Source organism: Aquila chrysaetos, chromosome 3 (genome assembly GCF_900496995.4).
Source record: "Aquila chrysaetos chrysaetos chromosome 3, bAquChr1.4, whole genome shotgun sequence".
NCBI lineage: Eukaryota > Metazoa > Chordata > Aves > Accipitriformes > Accipitridae > Aquila > Aquila chrysaetos.
In genome coordinates, this window is record NC_044006.1 from 17,313,812 (window position 1) to 17,337,302 (window position 23,491).

The window sequence follows — 23,491 nt, forward strand, 5'->3', positions numbered from 1 at the left end:
GAAAGCTGCAAGTCCAGGCCATGGGGAGAGCAGCCCTGAAGCCTCAGCACTCCCATCTTGCCCTGCTGGGTCAGACCCAACCCTGAAAGCAGCCAAGCCCAGGCCTGGCTGATCCTGCTGGCAGGAGTCCACAGCAGCCACTCAGCAGAGAGCCTTCCTGCTGTCAGACACCAGCCTTAATAATTCATCTGGAGCAGGACAAATTGAGGTGGAAGTTGACGACTAAGAGGAGAGCAGGGTGGCAGCATGGACATATGCCAAAGGCAACCCACTCCCACCTGCTGCTTTGAAAATCTCACTTGGAGAGATCACTGCCAGGAGCCCAGCTGGGACACGGCCCCGGGCAGCAGCTGAAGCAGCACCGGTAGCACCTCCTGTGGGTATGCGTCAGCCCTCCGGGTGAGGCAGGGAGCACCAGGCCAGGTCTTATTTACTGGCTTAACAACAGAGCTGACTAATACCCACACCAAAGCCTTGTGAAGAGGGGACTAGAGATGTACACAGGAACACTATGAAAACAATTAGTGACCATTATTAATATCTAGCAGCTTTGTTAGAAACCAGAGAGAGGGAATGAGCTGCAGGATCCAACACACAGACCAGCAGGAAGGAGCTGCCAGCACCCACCAGGAGCTGGTGCTGAACCAGCAGGCAGAGGAGGCAGGGCAGCGAGGCCCAAACTGCAGTGACACTGGCTGGTCCCTGCCACGCTGCCCAGATTCCTACCATGCTGCCCTGCGGATCAGCTTGGCTGGCAGGTGTCAGGCTGGGTATCTCTACACTCCAAGGCACTGATAGAGAGCAGCAATATGGGCAGAAAACAATGACCTGGCACCTAAAAAGCCCTCGGCTGGCAGAGCCAAAATAATAGACTAACCTGATGGACAGGAGGTACAGAGACAGGAACTAAAGGTGGGCATGGGCAGTGGGTGGGTCATGCCTTCATGGACGTGTCCAGCTACGTGACATGTTCCAGAGGCCTTAGTCTCCAAGCAGGAGGGGGACAGTTAGACCTGCATGCCTCTTGCCTATCCCTTTGTGCACTCACAGTCCCTGCAAAGCCAGCCTGCACCCTCCCAGACAGGCACACTCTCACCCCATCCTTGTGCTGGGATCCCCCACTTCCTTGAACCTCGGCACTGACACCCTTGGGACACCCTGCAGGAGGCAGGAAGCCCCATCACCCCAGTCCCACATCCAGCCCTACCTCTGCCTGCCACGCCAGAGTAGAGGCAGAGAGCGCAGAGGTTCGCCCAGCTCCCAGCACAGCTATTGTCTCGCCATCATCATCCACCACCTTGAAATCCAGGTCCTCGTTGTACTTCCTCCTCTTCACTTGCCGTCCTGAGCGGCGCTTCTGTGTGTGGGATGAAAAAGGCAGTCATGGGGTAGATGGGTAGACCAAGTACCTCCTCCTTGCTTGAGTGGAGGAGAGAAAGCCCCAGGGCTGCCTGATCTCCAGCCCACCCCCTGCCCCAGTGGGATGGAGGTGGTGGGAAGAACAAGCAGCGCTTGGAGGTAAACCCATCACCATGGTGCCAAGGTCTCCATCAATGCCTGACCCACACAGCCCCATCAGCCCCCAAGACCTGAAGCAGAGGAGCCCTGTGGAGACACACGCAGCTCCCCAGCCCTGCAGGGCCAACCTGCCTCCCCGTGCTGTGCTGGGAAAGGGGAGCTGCCAGGAGCCACAGAGGAGGGGGAGACTCAAGGCTGAGGGACGTGCAGCACCCAGGGCAGCAGCGTGCACCCAACCCAGGGCCACCAGCTGACTTCCAGCAGTGTGGCTGGTAGACCACTCCAGGGCCGGGGTCTAGCTGCCACACTGCTGAAAGTGCTCTCTGATCGCTGCACCCCAGGGCCCAGCTCTTCTCCCACTCAGAGGCAGATGGGATTTCCCCCACCGGCAGCCAGCCGAGGGCTTTGGACATACCTGGCTGTCAGCCGACTCTGCAGACTCCTCTGGGCTCTGCACAGATGGGCTCAGGAGATCCTGATCCAAATCCAAACTGTCCACTGGTATCTCATTTTTCCTCTTCCCTTTCTTCTTCTTCTCCACAGGGGTGTCCTTGCTGCCAAGACAGACTGATAGTTAGATCTTGTCCTAGAGATCCTGGGGGAGAGCCAGCAGGCAGCCACACAGGGCTCTGCTCCCACTGGATCACCCAGAGGCAGCTCAAGGCTCCTGGGGCCTCCTCAAGCACTGGGGATCCCCGGTTGGTGATGCTCATTAATCACCACCAAGTTCCAGTACACTGGGATGAAAGGGTCCACCTGCCCTGGCCTGGTGTGGGGCAGAAAGGGGCTGGGGGCTCCCACCAGCCAGGGGAACAGCCCCACAGGAGCTGTAGGAGATGGCATTCAGCTCATGGCCAGGCCTCAATGCTCCTTTGGCATGGGGAGCCCAGATGCATGAGGATCAGTCAGGATGCTCTGGATAGTGGCTCAGGCATGGTGATGAGCCAGAAGGAACCAGGCCAGCCTCTCCCCTCCAGGCAGGGTGACCCCTTCCTTGGACCATGAAGTCTCCAGAGTTAAGGGAGGTCCTGCAGCTGGGAGACCCTCCCCAGCTGGAAGACCGAGACAGGGACCTATATCCAGCACAGGCACAAGGAGAATCTCCCCACTGCCAACCCCAGCAGGCCAGGGCAATGAGGTGCCTGCTCTGAGCAGAGCACTCACAATCAAGTCCTGCACTGACGAAAGTCAGGAATATACTTCAGCAGCTCCAGAGGCAACCCATGCCCTGGTACCCCAGAGACAAATCTTCTAGCCCAGTCTGAGAAGCACCAGCCATCCTGCTGACCACCTCCTGCATGTGCCACGGAGCCCTGCCAGACCCAGATAAACCTTTACACCAGCGTTGAGATAGAAGCTGCTCCAGCTCATGGTTTGTCTTCCCTAAGCCACAGCACCAAGTCCCCTCCCAAGACAGCAGCTGAGCAGATGCTGGCCTGTGCCTTCACCCGGAGGGAGTTAAGTCCCGTGATTGCCATGAACATGGGGAAGATGCGGGTCCCAGACTTCCACTGGTGCAATGGCCCACCACGGCAGTCACCGCCGCCTCCAAGGGCCATGCAGGAGGCTCTGTCCCACCAGGCAACTGTCCTCCATGCTCAAGTTGTGGAGGGGATTTGGGCCCTGCTCCCAGTGAATCCCACCACCTTCCTGCAAACATAAAAAATGCGAAGACGCAGCCCAGCCCTGTGGCACCCAGTACCCACCACAACCTGCCTGCACAAGTGAACATGCCCAGGAAGCACCAGGGTAAGAAACAGCTACTCCCAATGTGCCTGTCCATCCTTACCCTCTGCAAGGAACACTGTTAAGGGAAAGATTTCAAAGAGCTGGTGCCTGTCCCTGAGCTGAGCAACATCCCCTTCCTCATTCACAGCCCTGCCGTCCATTCCCTCCACATCCCAGACCTGCACAGCGGCAGAGGAACGGTTAGTTTCAAAGCCACATCGAGGTTTTACCCCCGTTTCATGAGAAAAATCACCACTTGCCTGGGACCGGCAAAACCCAAGCAGTTAAAAATCTGCTGTTCAGGCCACAAATGCCCTGGCTGTGCACTCGCGCTTCAATTAGAGGCACTGAAAAGGCACTGCGAGCACTCCTTCCACCCAAGCAATAACTCCCAAGATATTGATTTGTAAGTCACAATTAACAACTGCTTCATTCATGAACCAGTAGTTGGCTATGATTAGAAATAATTTAGAAGAAATTATGCCACCATTATCTGCCACTTAGAGGACTCCCAGCAATCATTTCATCTGCACGGAGTGCCTACCCTGCCTGCTGCTCGCCTCTCCCTCCCCACGCTGCAAGGGGCCCCCAGCCCACCTCCCTGTCTCCGTCCTGGGCAGCAGGCACAGGGGGACACACAGCCCTGTTCCCTGCAGAGCTTCCACTTTGACAACCATGGGTGCCTCCACCCAGCAGCCATTCCTCCCACGGGTGGGTTTGCGGGTGGCTGACCCAGAGGCTGAGGCAACAGTCCGAGAAGAGGCTTGAAGAGGGGCTGCGGAGGGGGAAGCTGCAAGGAGGACCCATGGGCTGGACTTTCCAAGCAGCAGGGATGGACCTAGGTCCTCCTGGAAGGTGCAGGTGAGTGGGAGGAAGCACCATGGGCTCAGGGTCCACTGGGCCAGGGTATCAGGAAAGCACAGAGCTTTGTGGGACTCCCAGACTCCCACACACGGTTTCTTCTGGCCACATGATGTGTTACAGAGTTATATTAATTGGTCTTTTTTGCATGAAGTGACCTCTTCACTAGGGCTCCGCACACTGGCCCCCAGGACAGCAAGCGGATCCTCCTTCAGTCCTGCTCCTGGTACCCTCAGACCCTGCCATGCCTTTGCAGAAGGGACCAGGGTCTCCAGCTCTGCAGCTGGGGTCACCCCACCACAATCTGCATGTCTAGCAGACTGACCTGCCCACCAGCTTCCTATGGCAGGTCGCATTGTCATGGGCTGCTTTTAGCGTTCTGTGAAGGCACTGATGGCAGCCAAGGGACCTGCCAGGGAGGCAACAAGCTCCTGGACAAGAGCCATGAGTGCTTCCAGGAGCCCAAGCCTCCATGGTCTGCTCTTTCCCAGGTTTCCCCTACTTTGGTCTGGTCCCTAAGGTCCCACTGCAGCGGTGGACCTCTGTGAACTGCCCATATGGCAGTTTCTTACTGGTGGAGCAGATGTGCCATTAGCAAAAGCTTGCTAGCTGCATCCTTCATCCCAGGATCCTCCTCAGTGCCCAATGCTCCCTTTACACGGACTTCACCCTTCCCTTCCTTGCCTGCAGCCCCTCTACTTCCCTCTCCACCTCCAGCCCCTCCACTTCAGCCCTCCTTGGGGCCTTGATGAGCCCTTCCTGCACCTTCCCGACACTGTCCACTTGATCTGTCCATCCCCATCTGTTCCAGCTCACCAGCCCATGACGACACAGGGGCTTGGCTTCCTCATGTGCAGAGCCTGAGGCTCCAGGAAGACCAGAAGTGACAGCACTGCAAGCTCAGGGACCTGCCGGGGACATGGTGCCCAGCTCTCACCCTGCTGAGCTCCCCGCCAAGCCTAGTGTGGGAGCTTTGCTGCCCCACACCTTCTTCTGTTCACCACGAGCCCACACCAATGGCACTAACGGCTGCCCGGGTGCTGGCTCCACAGACCTGGCCTCTCCAGGATCCGGCTGTCGGTGAGCTCTGAAGGAGCAGGGCTGTGGAAGACTCAGGGCTCAGTCCTCACCCTGCACACATGTTCTGTGGGCAGCCATGGCAGGAGGGAGGTGGGCAGATCCCACAGACCCTGGGACACCCATTCTGGTGACCATTTCTAGGAAAGTGCCCTCAAGAAGCTCTACCAAACTGGTGTTTTCTAACAAAGAAAGGTTTTGCTGAAAAATTCCCAGCTGGCTGCTGTACTAATCCTGTTTACAGTAGAAATACATTCATCCTATGGATTATTTACAGTACACGAGGAGGGCCCAGGTCCAGTCGATAGGCCTGCTTTGCACAGGACTCTCCAAAAACACTTATTCTCGCCAGTCCATGACAGTAAACCAAATGACCCTGGTGCTGTTGAGACCTGCTCTGCTATCTGCACACATTCTCAACTGAATGAAATTCAGTTCTTTTCAATTCTCTGAAAAGAAATCAGAGCTAAGAAATCAGAGCTTCTGGCCAATCAGCCTGTTAATTAAAAGGATGAACAATTACCAGAGGCGGTGGTGTTGGGTTGCACAGTACAAGGTAGTTCTCAGGCCTCCCCCCACTGCTGGCCTTGGCTGTTAGCACAGCTCCACAGCTGCAAGTGAGGGACAGGTCCTGCCACCCAGGAGAGGGAGAGGAGACAGTATGTGCACCACCATCCTCCCAAACCTGACCTGAGGGAAGGCAGGCTGCCGGCCCCCACGGGTGCGGGGATCCTCACTTGCACAGACAGCCCAGGGCCACGTTTGTCTCACCCATATACCCTCTGCCCGGGCCCCAAAACAGGTATGACAGGACCTCTGACACACAGCACCTCACTGTCCTGGTAAGACACCTCCCTAAGGTCCCTCTGACCCCCAGGACAGTAAGCATTGGCCAGGCCAAGGAGAGGCCAAGACTGTTCAGTCCTTTTCTGGATCTGGGGTCTAACAGGGCCTCATCCCACCCTGCAACGTGGTGGCCCAGCATGGCTCTCTTGGCCAAAGCTCCTGCGAGCCCACAGCCCTGTCCACACCAGGCACAGAGACAAGGTCACACCACCACCCACCTGCTCTTTTTGGGTCTTGTTCTGGGGGCAGGCTCAGAGCCACTCTTCTTGTCTTTAGGCTCCTTGGGGGCTTTGGGTTCCCGAGGTTTCCGGGGCTTCTTGGCCATCTCCCTCTGCTTGGGCTCCTTCGGCTTCTTGGGCTCCTTGGCCTTTTTAGGCTCTTTTGGTTCCTTAGGCTCTCTCCTCCTCTTTGGTTTCACCTCCACAGCTGCTTTTTCTCCCCCTTCTTGCTCTCCCAGATCCTTTTTCTTCCGTTTCTTCTTCACCCCTGTGCCCCCGCCCCCACTGTCCTGCATCCCGTTCTGGGTGCTCGTCCGCTTCTGGGGAGCCCCATCAGGCTCCTCCTCCGGGCACTGGCACTGGCTGCCTGTGTCCATGGCCGTCAGCATCACCTGGTGGGGCACCTCGTCCTGCTCCTCACTGCTGGCAAAGGGGTCCTGCACCTTGCACTCCCAGGCATCCGACATTGGGGAGCGGCTCAGCACTTTTAAGCTTGGTGGCTGCAGAGAGAACAGAAAGGCAGTGTGTGAAGCAAATGCCACATATAGAAGCAGCAGGCGCTCTAGGGGGAACTGCAGCCCCAGCGAGGCTCTCATCACCCGGGTGCAGCACAAGCAACATCCCTCAACATACTGGGGACTATGGCTAATGGCCACCACACACAGACGCAGCTCAAAGGGAAGGACCCCCCTTCCATGCCCGATGGAGGCTGACAGGTTAGAGAGGCCTTTACTGAAAGGCCCCACCAGGCCACACAGGTCCAGAGCGGAGGGGGCTGGCCCCTCTGCTGTGCCCCCAAGCACATTCCTGCCTTTGATCACACACTCCACACCCCACTCTGCTGAGACCCAGAGCTACCCATGCGCCCAGGCTACCTCATGCCTGTTGCCCAGAGCCGAGGATTGTCCCAGCAGGGCAGGGAAAGGGAATTAAGGATGCCTTACAGCCTCTGGCAACAAGAAGCGGGCCCCCAGGTCCGTTCAGGGCAGAGCTTGGAGCAGAGGAGGGGGGTTGGACCACCACCTTTCCTGGGAGCTGCTGGGCACCAGGGCTCCCTCCAGCCCAGGAGAGTGGAGCTGCTCCTCCTGCTCCAGCTCTTCCTTCACTTCCTGTGAACTTTCCAGCACTGAACTGAAAAGAATTCAGCTGCCTCCCTGGCTTAGCATGCTGCGGTGGGCCCAACCAGAAAACAGCATGAAAAGGCTCAGCTCTGTTTGAGCAGCAGCAGGAGCATCTGCGATAAGGAGCCCAGGCTCACAAGCAGCGACCCCAGCTCCTTGAGAGCACCCTGGGTCGGCAGGGCTGGCAGGGGACGGCCCAAGGAAGGGAGCTGCCGGTGGCAATTTGTAATGGGGACCAGAAGCATCCCTTGCAGTAGCTGCCAGATGGGGAAAGAGCAAGGGATGCACAAAGGGCCAGGCAGAAGCGTAGCTGTGTCCGGCAAGGACGGGGAAAGTAACATGTCAGGCTCTGCTTCAGTTGCTCTGCCAGTTAGTTCCCACCCCCAGCCCCCCAGCACAGGCAGCACCTGGCCCTGCCTGCACACTCAGCCAGCCCACTGCACCCTCTCCTCTCTGCCTGTGATCAGGGGGCCACTGGAGAGCAGCTGGAGCCACGGCCAGCACCAATCCCTCGTGGTACTGCTGAGAGCCCGCCACCACCATGTGCCCAGGCAGGTCTCTGCCTGCTGCCCTGGCAGCACAAGCAGTCTGAGCTGCTCCTCCGGCCCCACAGCGGGAGAGCAAACCCCACAGCCCTTCGCAGGAGATGGCACACTTTTTACCCACAACCACCTGACTAACTCCTCCTTTTAATGCACGGCACGGCCATGACCACAGGGAGGCTGTGGCCATCCCCGGCCTGGCTAATCGCCGTGGGGCTGGCAGATCAGCACCAGATGAAGCCCAGCAGCGTGACCAGGGCTGGAAAGCTGGTCCTGCACGCAGGTGTTTGGTGGGGCTGAGCCCCACCATGAGACAAGGTGTGGGGCTGAGCCCCTGTCAGGCCCATCCCACCAGCCTGGAGGTGGCACCTCCTCTGAGGGAAGCTGTGGGATGGCTGGTGAGTAGCCTGGGAGGCACCAGACAGCAGCATGCCAGCAGGGACGGTGGCAGTGCTCGCCCTGGCACCCTGCACCCATGGCTCCCCCAGGCCAGGGGTCCTGGTTGCTTCACAAGCCAGTTCCCTGGTGCTGAGGTGCCAGTGCCTCTGGCAGCAATGCCCTGGCCCCACGGACCCCCAGCGCCATCCGACTCTTCAGATACCCCAGAGCTGCGGGAGAGAATGTAAATATTTACATCCTATGGGCTGAGCACTGGAGCCCGTTCCGGCTGGTCGAGGTGCAGGGCACCCTGTATGCTTGGATTTCTGATTTGGATTAGATGGAAGCATTAAATGAAACAGGCTGCAAAGGGGAAAAAACCCTGATACCCCTGTAGCCACCTGCGAGTGGGGCTGCTGGCACCTCTGGCATCAGCCAGTCAGGCTGCACCAGCATCTCTGCCTGCACGCAGCCACCTCCAGTGCTCTGCCCTCGACCCTGCTGCCGGTCTGCTCCAGCAATCTGGGACAGGAGAGAGCAGCTGTCCCATCACATAGACAAGCCATCAAAGTGCACCCAAGCAATTTAGGGGAACCTATTGTGGGCTGGGAGAAAATCAGCACTATAGGTGCTGCTTCTGAGCCCACAGGCTGAGCAACAGGATCAGTCGCAGCCTTTGCATTCCTCAGATCTTGCAAGCTGGGAATCAGCTGGAACAATTTACTGGATTAGCTACAAAGCTCACAGACCCCCAGGAGCCTGGATCTCCTTTTGCTTCTGCGCTGAGCAGCAGAGCAGCCAAGGGCAGATACCAGATGGAAAGTCGATCTTCACCATCCTTGCACAGCAGGAGGGTGAACAACTCCTTTCAAGCCACAGCTTGTAGCCCTGAGTCTTGCAAGGGGCTGTCCACTTCTAGGCAGACCACCCAACGAGCAACAGGTCTGGATACTGCAATTCTGGTGCCATGCAAGAGCAGGCAATGTCACCTGCCCTACCAGAGAGGGGTTCCCTGGACTGGACCAGGACTGGGCTGGGAGCAGTGCTGAGCACCTGGAGCAGCTCCATCCCTGACAGCCTGTGCCTGGTGGAGCTGAGCCATGATGGCCAGGCATGGGGACATGGGTCTCTCTAGTTGCGTGCATCAGCAATTCCCAGCAAACCAGCGTGGAGTAGAGAGTGCTGAAACTGGCTCATCATTTCCACTGCCGCACACCAGCCAAGTGGTCCAAAGCTCCCCCCTACCCCATCTGCTGTCTGCATCTACAGCCCCAACCCAGGCTATGGAGCCCAGGCAGGTCCCGCTCACCATTGACACGTTCACTGCCCAGCAGGAGCCTCAGGCCCCACTGCATGATGTGGGCTGATAAAGCTGTCAGGAGAGCAGACCTCAAACTGTGACCTACTTTGTGGGGTCTGCTCATGCTTGCGTTGTGCTTCTTAGGCAAATCAAAAGGGCATTTCAGTGATTGCTGATGAAGACATCCCAGCCTGCCACAAGCCCTGCTGCAATAGAAAGTCGAATGCTTTATAGAAACAACCACGAGCTGTCAGAAGGTTTGTGAAAATGCAAGCAATCCTTCTGCTCCTCCTGCATCACCTCTTGGCTGCCAACAGCCCCTCCAGCCTCTAGGCAAACTCATCATGGTGGAAGCACAGATGTGTCCACCCCAGCACACCTCCTAGGCAGTACTGCTGGCCCCCAGATCCAACAGTGCCAGCACTTTGCCATGGGATAGCCTGTGGGCATCAGACATCACAGCCTGCTGTGTCCGGGAAGCAGTGTTGGTACCAGGCAGCACTTGCCTCCAGCTGGAGCAGCCAGAAGCTTCTGGTGCTTGCCCTGCCATGAAAAAGCCATCAAACACCAGCCTGTGGGACTGAGCAGCTCATGGCCAGGGCTTGCACAAGCAGCAGAAGCACAGAGGGGCAGGGAAACTAGGCTCCTCCACATCGACTGGGAGCAAGGTACTGCCAGCCCCAGAAACCCTTCTGCACCCAAGGCTTCTTAGTTTGTTTTGAGGGGAAAGGGCTCCATGTCATGCTCCTACAAATCCATGCATGGCAAGCTCCTGCCGTCCACATAGGACTGTGCTGCCAAGTACAAATCTGCAGTCAGAGCTCGGTGCACTGCTGTGAGCCAAGGAATGGGCTTTTCCTCCTTGCCCTTGATGAGGTTCAGTTTATCCTGGCTTCTCGTCAACAGGAAAAGCCTGAGAAAGCAGTGCCAGCGTTATCAGTGCTCCTGCGTGGCTTCAAAGCACACTTGCAGCTTGCCTGTGGCAGCCTGGCCAGTCCTTTGTGGCAGGCAGGAGCACACTGTCCCCATGCAGCCAGTGCTGGACCATCAGCTGCTGCCCCTGTGCCACTGGGAACCACCACCTCTGCTTCCAAACAGTGAGGAGCTGAAGGGCCCGTGTCACACCGATGGGGACACAGCACCACAGGGAGCTCTGCTGCTGCAGCAACCCTCAGGCTGAGTGGCCCGAGACACGTCTCCACGAGCCATCAGGCTGCCCATGGCTTTGCTCGGGCTACTGGCCACCGTGTCTGCAGCAACAGCCAGCAATGACACACTACATGTTCAGTCTCCACTCACAGGGGAGAAACACATCCAGCTTCAAGAGCCTAAACCTGGCAAATCATAGCCCCAGGATGCTTGCTGCAGCAGATGGGCAAGGTGGGCTCCCCTTGGCTGCTCTGGACCAGCCAAGGGCTGCTCTAGGCCAGTGCTCTGACCCCGAGGCGGGCAGGAGTGGGGCAGGGCAGGCAGCATGCTCTGCCTCCCCATCTGCCCAGGCTGACTGGTTCAGGAGCTCCAGCGGCAGGACTGCATCCAGACAACGGCAGCTAACAGCCAGCTGTATGAACTCACCTGTAACCATTGGTGCCAAAGGAGTCAGTGGCATTCAGTACTACAAACTTGTAAGGTATGGGAAAAACCCACTCATTTTGTTTAAATCGTGCTGCCCTCCTAAGTGGCTTCTAGTTCTCAAGGTGTGAGTACAAAGGAGGATTTCTGTGTCACCTGCTCTGCCCCATTCACTGTTTTGCCATTCTCCATCACATCCTTCCCCTGCACAGCTCTCTTGGCCCAGCTAAAGTACAGGTGACAAGACACCCTCTCATCGCAGCTGGGCTGGGCCAGCTCTCAGACCATCTACCTTATCTTTCTCTGCACCTCTTCAAACCCCATCAGCTTTGGGGTGGCAGTAGGAAAGCAGTACCAGAGAGGTACCACATAGCAGCAGGAGGGTTTCTGCTCTGTTCCTTCTCCCTTTCTGAACTGCTGAACACAACTCTGGGACAACCTGCAGGCAGATGCCAAACTCTCTGCCAGTGTTTTAGTCTCCTCCAGGAGCAGGGATAGCCCCAAGTGAAGATACGCACATGGCTGGTTCCCCCGTATGCATTATTTGGCACATCCTAGGACTCTTCAACTCTTCAGACTCTTGTCTCCATTTTAGCATCCCAGATGATTGCAGGAATCACCCGGCACCTTCTCCCCTGCTCTACACCATGAAAGCAGAGCCGTTTTTCCTGTACTTTGCTTCCTATTCTTTAACCAGTCACTAATTCACAGAAAGACCTCTTATCAGAACAATGCTTAACTTTAAAAGCATTCGGTGAGAAACTTTCTCAGCAGTTGTTTGGGAGCCCATGAGCACTGTACCAGCCCAGCTCAGTCTCACCCCTGCAATCTGGCTATCTTTAAAATCCCCAGCAGATTGCAACGACTAACTTTGCTTTACAAAAGCCACAATGACTATTCACCAGTGTACTATTTTCATAAAGTGTTTATTATAGTTCCTAACAATTTACCCAATATCCAAATAAACCTATTGGCCTTTAATTTCACGTTTGCTACACCTCCCCTTCCATGGATGTGGCCCTGATGGACAACAGCACCTGACACTATTTATTAGCGATTCCCAACATCTCCTCAGGCTCCTTTACAATTCTAGAGTAAATACCATCAAAGCCTGGTGGCTTGTGTTACTTTGCTCAGAAATGTCTTTATCAAACCCTTTAATTTAAGGGCAACCCTCTGATGCATCTGGGAGCCTTCGTGACTGAGCTGTTCTGCCAATGCCCTGTTTCCACAAGCAATCACTTGACACCTCAGTTGCTTATTTACCCTGTGAGTCCTCTTAAAGGCTTTTTAGTCCGGAGATGTTTAGAAAAAAAATTATTAGACTCCATATCTTTAGCAAGCGGTTCCTAAAAAATCTTTTTAGTCCTGCTTTGTTACAGGTTTACTTTTAAATTCCCAGAATATGTGTCCTTTTTCTTACTACAACTTTTTTTAACTAACGAAAAACATCATTTTACATTGAACAGCCTCTTCCACATGTCTTTTTACATGCCTGTCTAACCACACAGGTTTGTTGTTTCTGGGGTATTTTGGAGGAGGGGGAAAGTAAAGATGATGACTTCCAGGGTTTGGTACATAATGCCCATCTCTGAACCTCTGGTATCATTCCTCATCAGCCTCCGTACGCCCAGTACGCTTTTTATCCTTAGAGCTGTGCCTTTGCACTGTCTCTCAACTAGCATTTTTTGGTGATGATTGTAGCAATTTTACATTTTCAGAATACACTTTTATGTAACGTTTGTACATTTTTTAAGTCCTAGAGGAATCTTCTATAAACTACATTTCATACAGGAAAGCAAGTCCCTCAGCAGCAGCTGGAGCATGAAGTCTTGTCCCATGCATCTAACTACTGTCAAAGAGAAGGTCAGGGGAAAAAAAATGTTTAAAACCTCCCCAGAGAACCGTGAAGGCTAACAGAGAGCACTTATAATTGCATGACCCCATTAGAGGGCAAAGCCAAGGTTAGGGTGGGCCTTAATGTTGTGTTTCCTTAACTTTAAATTGTTTCACTTCATTTATAGTCCCAATTTGACTCAACTTCTCATTTTGTATTCAGGACTCAGGGGAAAACACCACCAGGAGATGGGAAGCAAAGCGGCTCCTGCCCCTGGTCCTCGAAGGGCTCCCTCTCCTCTTGCAGACTGCTGAGCCTGCGAGGTGCACCAGCTGCCCCGGCCCATGAGGGCCATGCAGCACCCCTGATCCTCTCCAAGCCCTCCAGCAAATTGCGGAGCTGGATTCACAGGGACATGAAGGAACAATTTAAAAACTCCACTTGGCACGTGCAGGGAGCTTAGGAGCATTGAAATTCAGCAACATTTTCCCCACAACTGCCCAGGGCAAGCACCAGCCCAGGGCCAGCAGGACTGCCTGCAGTCTGAGCCGGGTCCAAAACCCTCACACTTGCCCTGCCTGCGCCAGGTACCTGCAAAGGGAACAGCTGAGATGAGGAATGAGGGGGAACAGCAACTGCAAAGAGAAGGTGGGGAGGGGAAGAGGGAGGGAACTGGGGACAAGAAAAGGGCAGCTAGGACAGGGGGCCAGGATGAGACTAGGATGTTATGGAATGAGTCGTAAGGAGCAAGTGAGAATGGAGAACAGCAGGCAGCTTTCAGTGAAGACAAGAGAAAACTAGGCCCAAGCACCTGGGGGAGGTACAGCAGAAGGGGTCAGGCTGGGCTGGATAGGGCAGAAGATCCTGTACCTTGTGCCCAGCCAGGAGAGAACAATCACATACCCAGAGCCCCGCTCCCTCCATGGCCTGTGAGACCACATCACCTTCCCGGCCTCTGGCGCTCCTGGGCTCCCACCCCATGGCTGGGCAGCCCAGCATCATCTTCTGCCCCATAAAGGTTGCACCAATTAACCGATTATACAGCTTATCCACTTGCCATGTGATACCCAGACAGGCGGGAGCAGAGAGAGAGGCTCCCCTGGACCCAAGTGACAGAAGTCACAGGCCAGCACTGCTGGGAGGTGTGATGGGGATGAAGCAGACGTTGCATTGGCACTACTGGGTGTTGGAGCCTCCTCGCCAGCCAGCATCACTCCTGATCCGTACCCAAACCCTGCAGTACCACGTGAGTTTGGGGGTAGGAAGGGGAAAGGAACAACAGCCCAGTGTCCACCCTGCTGCCCATCCTGCGCCTCAGGACCCTGCCCTGAGCCCTGCAGGCTTTTCCACCCAAGAGCACACCATTCCCAGCAGGGCAAAGCTCTGCCACAGCCTCAGGGTCTGAATGGCAGCTCCATCCTGCAAGGAGGCCATGGCTGAGCCCTTCTCATGGTCATCGCCAAAAGCGAAGCCAGCTCCCCTGGCTACCAGGCTCAGACAACATCCACACAACATGCTTTTGCTGGGCAGTGTGACCAGAGCCAGCAGCAGTAGCCATGCCATATGCCATCTTGTATGCAAGTCCCAGCACCATTCAACCCCTGTTCACTGTAGGCTGGGCCAGGCCTTCCTGCAGCCCCCCAGGAGAAGCAGGACACCTCCGCAGAAGCTCTGCATTTGGGTCTAGGGCACAGCTCAAACCCCACAGAGATCTGTCCTATATGTGGAGTGTCCACAGGGACCCTGACTGCAGGGGTCATGAAAGCTTTCCACGCTCTTTAGACAGAGGCCAATATCTGGGGGCTGCCTAGCACCCCAGCTGCTCAGCTTCCCCCCATGGTACTGACCAAAGCCACCAGCCAGGCTGCCACTGCACCAGCAGCCCAAGATGGGCAACACCACACAGCTCTGCCTCCCCAAGATGGTCACACTGGCAGCCACCAGCCCAGTATATATGTGCAGCCAGCTGCAGAGCCCCATGATGGGAGCAGAAAAGGCAGCTTCTTCCATACACAGCATTTTAGCAGGCTGTTGAGCCACCATCTCCAGCAGCTGCAATCCCCACTGGTGGCGTGCACAGCATGGTCTGTTGTATTCTAGTTGCTGGGTGTCCACACCCCTCGTTTCCAGCTCTTAATGCAATGCAGCAGAAGCTAAAAATACACAAGTGCTACGCTCTGTCATGTCTCTGAGCAGGCTCTGCAGTCGCCATGGGATGTGCGTGACGGAGGTGGGGCCTGGCTCTGTTCCTGAGACGCTCCACCAAGATGCATTCCTCAACAACTATGGAGCTGGGAAGCTCCATCCCATGACTGAGCCAGCCCTGGCAGCGGGCAGACATGTCCCCACTGCTCTGGCGCAGGGCACAGCAGGGGCAGAGGTCAATGCTGCTGCCCTGGGCTGGCCAGGCTGTCCTCCCTGCTTAGTGCTCTCTGACAGGACAGGAAGGAAGGCAGGGAAAGAGCACTGGAAGAAGACAGCCTGTGCAGCAGCATGCTGCCACGAGCAGCAGCAGGGTGAGGAGCCCTCAGGACCATGGGGGAGGACCACGACCAGCACTCTTGGCTGTCGGTGTAGAAGCAGGGGACCCTGGCAGCTCACTGCTCCCCCTGCCCTTCATCCTCACCAGAGTGGGTGTCCACACGCTGCTTGGCAGAGCAAAACTCCTCCATGCACCCAGCACCGAGGGCCATCGCACCCGACAGTCTCATCACGACAAAAAAAGCCCACAATGGGCCAGGAGCCCACAGACACAGCCTGCGATAGAGCCACAAGTGCCCTCGGGCTGGGGAGCCCCCATTCCCCTGCCCTGGATCCTACTGCTGTCAGGACTCTGCTGCAGCCCCAGGGAGCTCTAGTAACAGACCTCAGCAGCGTTTTCAGCAGGTGAGACATCAAAGCTCATGTTTCACCTAAAAAGACCCATAAAATTCAGGAAAAATCTTCATTTTATGCAGTGAGTGCTTGAAGCAAAGGCAAGCAGAGCTCCCACAGATACTCCTGGGGGCCTGCATGCCCTGACGTGTCCCCACTGCGAGGGCTGCACAGCAGCCATGCAGTCCCTGCAGCCCTGGGCTGTTCCCCACTGCCTCCCCCCACAACCAGCTGTGCACCACTGGGGATCGGGCCATTCCCACTGCCTCCAAGCCCAGGCTGTAAAGTCAGAAGAGCCCTCCAGGAGAAGGCAGGAGCTAAGGGGTCACAGGGCTTCCCATCCCTCCCTTTCCAAGAAGCAAGCAATGCTGCTCTGCTCTTACAGTCTGCACAGGATGGGAGCATTTCCATGGCTGTAGAATAAGGAGATTTACAGGCACTGTGGGCTAACTGCATTTATTTTAGTTCAATATTTCTCAGGTTATTCAACAAGTCAGAGCTTGGCAAAAAATAAGCAGTAGTAGAAGACGCTTCAGTGGCCAGGGAGGAGCAGAACACAGACGGCAGAGGCAGCCCAGGGAATGATGGTGCTGCTGAAGCCCTCTAAGAAAATCCATCGCTTGTCATTGCTCCCTGGGGTAGCTAGGCACCCCTGTCCCACCTCCACCAGCAGACAAGGCACCCTGGCATGAAGCCTTGTAAGTCACAAGGGAAGTGACAGGTTTCATGAGTTAGTCACAGCTTGATGACAAATCCACCAGATTTTCATGCATTACTAAGGAACAAGAGTCGTGCAAACACAGACCCTGCCTGCGCTAACAACAGCCTCTCATCTGGTGCACCAGTTGGCAATGCCCTACACGCCAAACCTTTCCAATCCGTGCAGGAAGGGTGGCACTGCTGCGTGGGGCACCAAGGGGGCATAGAGAGGAGCTCCTCCCAGGACAGCCTGCTGCGAGACCCCAGCTCTCCAGCCCAGGCTTCATAATCCACTGGCAGTGGACATGGGCAGGACAAGGCACTTGCTCAGGGCAGCCACGGACTTGTGAAAGGAGAGAGCACATACGTAACCCATTCCCAAAGGAAGCCGACAGCTCTCTGGCTGGTGTCTCCCTCACCAATATGAAGGGTGCCACCATTTTGCCAGCCTTTGTACCTATGGGCCTGAACCTACACCTACATGATGACCAAGATGGCAGGGATACATGTACAGAAATGTGTGGCCCTTGAGAGTCCTGGGAACCACACAAACATCTCATCTTCTCCAGAGAGACTGCTCAACGGACTTTTGAAGGCGACAGCCCTCCTTGGTGCCATGAGGAGTCTGTTTACAAGGTGTGGGAGCTCCTGGGCTCAGGTATCCAGGGGGACGTGGAATGGCACCTCTTGCTAGTTTTGCCTCCAATGCCGCTCAGCAGGGTCTGCAGAGCATGGCAAGGAGCCATCCACCTTGGGGAGCAGCCACCCTCTTCACCACATCAATCAGGAACCCAAAGTACCCCCAGAAGCCCTGCTTGGCCAGGCTTTCTTCCAAACACTGAACTCACAGCAGCATTTCTGACTGCTGCCCAGACCCTCCTGGGGACACCCCAGCACAGCCCTTGCAGAGCTGGTGACCCCAGAAACACTGCAGCCCACTCCATGACATGCTCCAAGGATCATCCTACACTACTGCTGGTTCAGAAAGCTCAGGCGATGAGCAGCTCAACCTCTACCCCTCCTTGCTCACACTGGATGCCTTTATCTCCCTCCCAGACTTCATCTGCAGGGGCACTTACACAAAACACTTTGGCAGCTGAGCCCTCTAAAATCTCCAAATACTGGGGGAGGATAGTTTTGCTGTGCTTAAAACACACATAATTTCAGCAATCCCATTTCCAGAGCAGCCAAACCTGCTATATTAGTCCAATGGAGTGGGGGGAATTTCTTACCAGGGCTTTGCTACCAGAGGAGAGAGATCCCTCACCCATGCCCCAAAGTGCCCTGCTCTCCTCCAGCCCTTCCCCCTGCCCTGGCAGGAGTGATCCAGCAGTGCTGGTAACACAAGACCTGCTGCACTCCCCTCCTCCTCACCTTGAGATTGGCTCTGCTTCTTCACACCATCTTTAGGACACAGTAATAAACTCACTACTTCCTACAGTATTGGTGCTCTGTACACACACCTTCCTGTATCTGCAGTGTTTGGCTTGCTGCAAGCTCCTAACAGCACACTTGGTTTTTCCAAATCCTTCCCTCCCTTCCTCCTCCCCATTAACCTGCCATGACAGCACGATCTGCAGCTGTCCTGAGCAGCATGAAGACGCTGCTTCAGAGCTGGCTAGAAATGGCACCAGCTCATGCCCTCCAACAGATTTATCCCTGAGCTCAGTGTTCAATTTAATAGTTTCCCATTAAAAGCAGCACAGAAACAAATCAGCTCAGGGTGGACTGGTTTGTTTTGTACCTCCAGACATATTTCACCCCAGCGGGCAGAGCAAGTCTCCATGCATGTAACAGGTTCTTTCCCCTTATCAGAGCGCTGATGGTCAGGTTCTTCCTCTGCACATGGTTAATACAAAGACCACTGGCTCATAAATCTCCGGGAGCAGCAGGTAGTTATGATCCGATGCGGCAATTCTGAAATGGCAGCTTGGTGGGATGGGATTATTTCTGAGCAAGGCAAGATTCCCTGGCCAAGCTCTCACAGCCCCACAGACATGATCTTCTCCAATCTCCCCGCTGGTTTTAGTCCTGGAGTATCATGTTATTAGCAGTAATCACAGCAAACTTGGTTTTGTAATATATATGTGATGAGATTCAAACAAGAACCAATACTAGGGACTTTGAGGGAAAAGGGTTGCTCCTCCACAACAGAACAGAACCGAATCAAGAGCACTTCCATTACTGAAGATAAACCCCCCCCTGTTCAATTGCCCACATCAGACTCATCCGCTCTAGGCTGCAGCTCAGGTCAAATTTCCACGTGCTGAGCTGCAGCCCTGTCTGGAAATGTAAGGTCTACCCCTGGCCCCCTTCCCACCACACATCAACTGCAACAATTCACACACAGGATATGGTCCCCAGGCCTTGCCAGCTGAGTTGGGAAAAGGAGAGAGGGTCACAAACCTGCTTTTCTTTTTTCTGTATTTTCATTATCATCAAATCTGGGATGAATGTTATTTCTGCAAGACACAACACAAAAAAAAATTCAAAATAAAGAGACTGGTGAACCTGAGGTACTCCATCCTTCCACATCACCCCTCCAACAGGCTGAGCCACCCCCCGTGCCACTCAGAGCAAAGCTGCAGGATTAAAACACTCTCAGGGACAAACTTGGGGACATCTGCTCTGCTGAGCCACGGCAAGGAGCCTGACCACACATCTCCCTGCAGCTCAGGGCTACCTGCACCCTGCTCCACCTCATAGTTGCAGTCCCAGCATGAAGTGGGACACCCAGGGCTAGTGGAGACGCACTCTACCTCCCCAGAGCCCCAAACCCACCCCAGACACCCCTGAGAGACGTGTCAGATGCTGCCAAACCTGCAGCAGCAAAGAGAAGCAGTAAACAAACCAGCCTCTGCCAAGCAGTGATGACAGCAGTAAGAGACGTGGAGAGGATGCAGGAGCTTGAGGTGGGTTGCAAGACCCACTACCAAAGAAGAGCTGCTAGGGGGATGAGGACAGGGCAAGCAAGGAGGGGGAAGAGCCATACTGGCAGACACCCCAGCGAGCCGGCTGCCCCCTCAGGCCTGTGCCCCTGCAGCGCAGGAGGATGCTGTGTGAGCAGCACCCACCTTGCAGCCCACAGGAGGAGCGGGGGCCGCAGGCAGAGGTGATTCCCAAGCAACCCCCCCACACCAGGCCTGGCCAGAAGGGCTGCAGTTGCAAAACCAACTCTTAGGAGCCCCTTAGTGACAGAGGCAGAACTGCCTGTGCGACCAGGTCTCCACACTGCCCCCCCACCAGAGGAGCGGACCAACGAGGGATCTACGGTGATGCAGCACTCCAACAGCTCTCTGGGGCAAAGACTGTTCCCCCACGCTCCCTGTACCACAGCTCAGCACCCTGCACCCTGTGGCTGTGGTCCGGCTTGGCCAGGGGCACCTTTTAGCTGGTCTCTCCCTGATGACCACAGCTCCCTGCAGGCACTGCCTGAGCAGCTGCTCCCAAACGCAGAGACACAACACCCAGCACACCCTCCCTGGGCTGCCACGCACCCTCAGGATGGGGCCGGCTGGCAAGCAGACATGCACCTGCCCAGGCCTGATTTCTCTGGGGATTAGCATAGGTTGGACACTGCCAGATGCAGGAGAAAGCCAGGCTCACTGCTTCCCTCCTGCCGGTGCTGTGTCACTAGAAAGGCCAGGAGCAGCCCCGCCACATGCGGGGTCAGCATAGGAAACAGCACTGACCCCGGGTGGATGGGGCACTGCTGCAGCTCCCCAGGATGAACATGCTCACCAGCTGTGACAGTCAAGGGGACATGGTGAGGTTACAGCCCCATGCCCTCCCCACAGCAGCCCCAGCCACGGTACCCTTGACAGAGCTGTTGGGGTTTGCCTAGACCCTTTTCTCCAGGCAGCAGATGCTTTTTGGGGAGCCAACCTTCAGCAGTTGTCTGCTCCCACAGTGCCAGCAACAGGCGCCAGAGCCCAGAAATATTTGCCAAGTGTTTTAGACATAAATCCCACAAACACCTGCCTCTTGTTTCCCTCCCGTACCATGTAAACCCCACTCCACCAGCCACAGCGACACGAGACCCTCCCTTGCCACTGCAGCTGTCAGACTCGCTTGGCACAAGGGCACAGCTCACACTGCCGCCAGTCTGCAGGCAAGGCCCAGTGACCACCCAGCACACCCTCCCCCCTAGTCAGGAGCACGCTGCTAGGCCCAGACCTTATCAAAACCCAGAGCCATTTCTTCACTGACCCAGCACCTCTCTTCCCAAAGGGGAGAGCTCAACAGGTCCTACAAGTGGGCCAGCACAAGAGGGGACCAATTCTGCACACCAATGCTGGTCCATGGCTCATGCGCACCACACCAAGAAGAGGCAGAGGCTTCTACCTCTGATCCCAGCTACATGGCACGAGCCAGGCCAGCACATCCCACACATAAGTCAAGCTTGGTGGCAGTAAGGCAAGGCACCCAGTGCCACCAGCTGAGTTGGGAGGAGTTTGATGGCATCTGGATGACACAGAACTTTTCTCTCATGACTAAGCCTGCCAGCCCCTCCTGTATTCCTCCAAGCGTGCCCCAGAAGGGCCAGAGGACAAGGGGCTAAGCCAGGCTGGAAGATGCGTGCAACTGCAGCAGTGGTGTTCTCCAGGGAGGACCAGGTGGAAATTTCAGACTGAGCAGCCGCTGCCGCTCAGAACAAACCTGCTGGGCTCCAGCAGAGAGCAGCCCCATCCCAAGGCTTTGCCTGGAGCCAGAAGTGTTGGAGATCTGGGTTCAGTTCAGCTTTCACAGTGGTCTCTGGGCTGCAGGAGACTCCAGGGTGGTCAGCTTAGCCCTCCTTGCCAGCAGCACACAAGTGCACTGGCCTTCACCCACTAGCCCCAGCCTGCACCCAGCAGGTCCTCTCGGCTCCCAGGGCAGGAGATGCTCTTACCCTGGCTCTGCTTCCCAGCCTTTCACCCACAGATTTTCTTCTGGAGTAACCCTGGGCCCTCCAGTCTTTGCAGGCACTAGCACTTTCTTCCTGCTGTTTTCTTTCCATCATCAAAGGGCTGTGAGCTCCCTCAAGCTTCCCTTTCCCCAGAGCCCCAGCAAGCCATGGGGTCCCCTCTGTGCTCAGGGAGCTCTCCCCATCACCTCCTTGCCCCAAGGACTCGCTCCCTGACACTTAAGTGCCCTGCTTGTAACTTGGCAGATACCGATGGTTTTTGCAGGCTAGCCCCAGAACAGAGCTCACAAAATGCAAACAACTTCCAGGCCTGCAGGCTGAGCCCTGGCACCCAGTGTTACAGCACTAAGGTGCCTGTGTGTGTCTCCAGCACCCTCTTGCTGACACAGCCGCGGGGACAGCACCAGGACGGGATCCAGCAGCACTTTCTTCTCCCATGGCAGGACGTTGGCAGCTTTCATCCACACCCCTCCAGGAGCCACTGCATCTCACCAGCATGGCTCTGGCCACCTCCAGAGCCCAGGGCAGGGCCAAAGCCAGCCCAGAGAGAGACTACGAGGGCACCTATAGCCCTCTGCCTCCATCCCAGCAGAGCCAGGGCCCCACAGTGGAGCACACAGGCGGTTTCACTGAGACCCAAGAATTGTCAGGGAAGCAGAAAGGCTCAGATGTTGTCTGCAAGGCAGCAGTTCAGCACCACTTCTGGCAAGCAAAAGCCAAGATAAATACCTTGCTACAAGTTCCTCAGCTCTGGGCTAGCCCAGGCTGGAAGTCTCTTACCATTTGGCCTACAAGAGCTTGCTCCTATCACTCAGCTCTGAGTTTTCAGGGCTTTTTTTTATTAAAATAAAACAAACATCATACATTGTGCATCACACATATTTAGTGGCCTAGGTCCCAGCATGCTCACCACCTTCTGTATGGTGGTAACACAGGCAGTTGCCAGCAGCTGAAAAAGAGGGCCAAAGGATGCCAGGAAGCTTGCTGCCACTGCAAGCAAGCGGCCCAACCCTGCTGCCTCTCCAGAGCCCAGGCAAGGGCTGCTGGTCTCTGCTGCCATCAGCCTTGGTGGCTCTGCCCCACAGCCCTGGCCTCTGCTACCATCAGCTGCTGTTCTGGCACCACCCCGCCTGTTACTTCACAGGCACCAAATGCTCGGGCTAGGGTAGGATTCAGAGCACGCAACACTGGGCCAGCAGGATGCCTGCAGGCAGGGAAGGCCAGCCAGTGCTACGAGAAAGCCACACAAAGGAATCAGCTTTAGACCAGCCATGCCTTGCTTCACAAGCCTCATCTCTAGCAGCAGGAAGCCAGACACAAGCTCCTCAGCGGGACAGCGAGCAGGCAGCTGGTGTATCCTGTGGGTCCAGTGCTCTTGGGAGTGGCTGTACAGAGCAGGGATGTTCCTGGGCTCCCCAGCAAAAAGAACAGCCAGGATCCTGCTGCCAAAGCATCCCTCTGCAGGCAGCCTGCTGTTCTCCTTCCTGGGCAACTTTGGACCAGGCTGGGGAGGGTAGGCTGCCAATTCCTAATATCCATTTTTCCCAGGGAGTGCACAAGGACTAACCTGCACACACACGGCTCACGAACAACTTTTACCAGGTTAAAGTTAGTATCAGGGAAGGACTTTCACAGTTCTCTGAGTATGGCAGGCTGCAGACCACCCCTAGCTTTAGGGGTTTGCAAGAGGCACGGCAGAAGCCCAGCTGCTGGGCTAGCCAAGCCACGGCCTGCAGCACTGGCACACAGCAATGAAGAAGGAGCACTTGGCCAGCCCTCTGGCACGCTCTGAATGAGCACCGGGACGAGAGGGGAAAAGGGCACAGGTTCAGGAAAGGACGTGGGAGAGGAAAGCATGGGAGGAGATTTCTCCGTGACCAAAGCAGAGCGATTACTTCTTGGCACACACCTTTGTTTCTACTCAGATTCACACCCACGGGTGAACTGTGGGAGACCGCAGCCGAACCCAGGGAGGTGTCTTGCACAGCACCCACTCTGTTACCAGCAGGAGGCA

General features: G+C 55.8%; 1 protein-coding gene across 10 annotated transcripts in view; it reads right to left on the minus strand.

Annotated features, from left to right (window-relative positions):
• The window catches only part of CHD6 (chromodomain helicase DNA binding protein 6), a 95,013-nt gene that overhangs the window by 42,277 nt on the left and 29,245 nt on the right, over nucleotides 1-23,491 (minus strand). For 8 of the 10 annotated variants that reach the window (XM_030009626.2, XM_030009622.2, XM_030009620.2 and 5 more), the window contains exons 2-5: nucleotides 18,978-19,033; nucleotides 6,249-6,748; nucleotides 1,934-2,072; nucleotides 1,208-1,357 (exon numbers count right to left, since the gene is read on the minus strand). In XM_030009626.2, coding sequence (XP_029865486.1) covers nucleotides 1,208-1,357; nucleotides 1,934-2,072; nucleotides 6,249-6,748; nucleotides 18,978-19,010 — 822 coding nt within the window. In that variant the 5' untranslated portion in view covers nucleotides 19,011-19,033. Of the gene's footprint in view, nucleotides 1-1,207; nucleotides 1,358-1,933; nucleotides 2,073-6,248; nucleotides 6,749-18,315; nucleotides 18,411-18,977; nucleotides 19,034-23,491 lie in introns of all 10 variants that reach the window. The other 2 variants (XM_041122792.1, XM_030009627.2) reach the window with 2 other exon arrangements.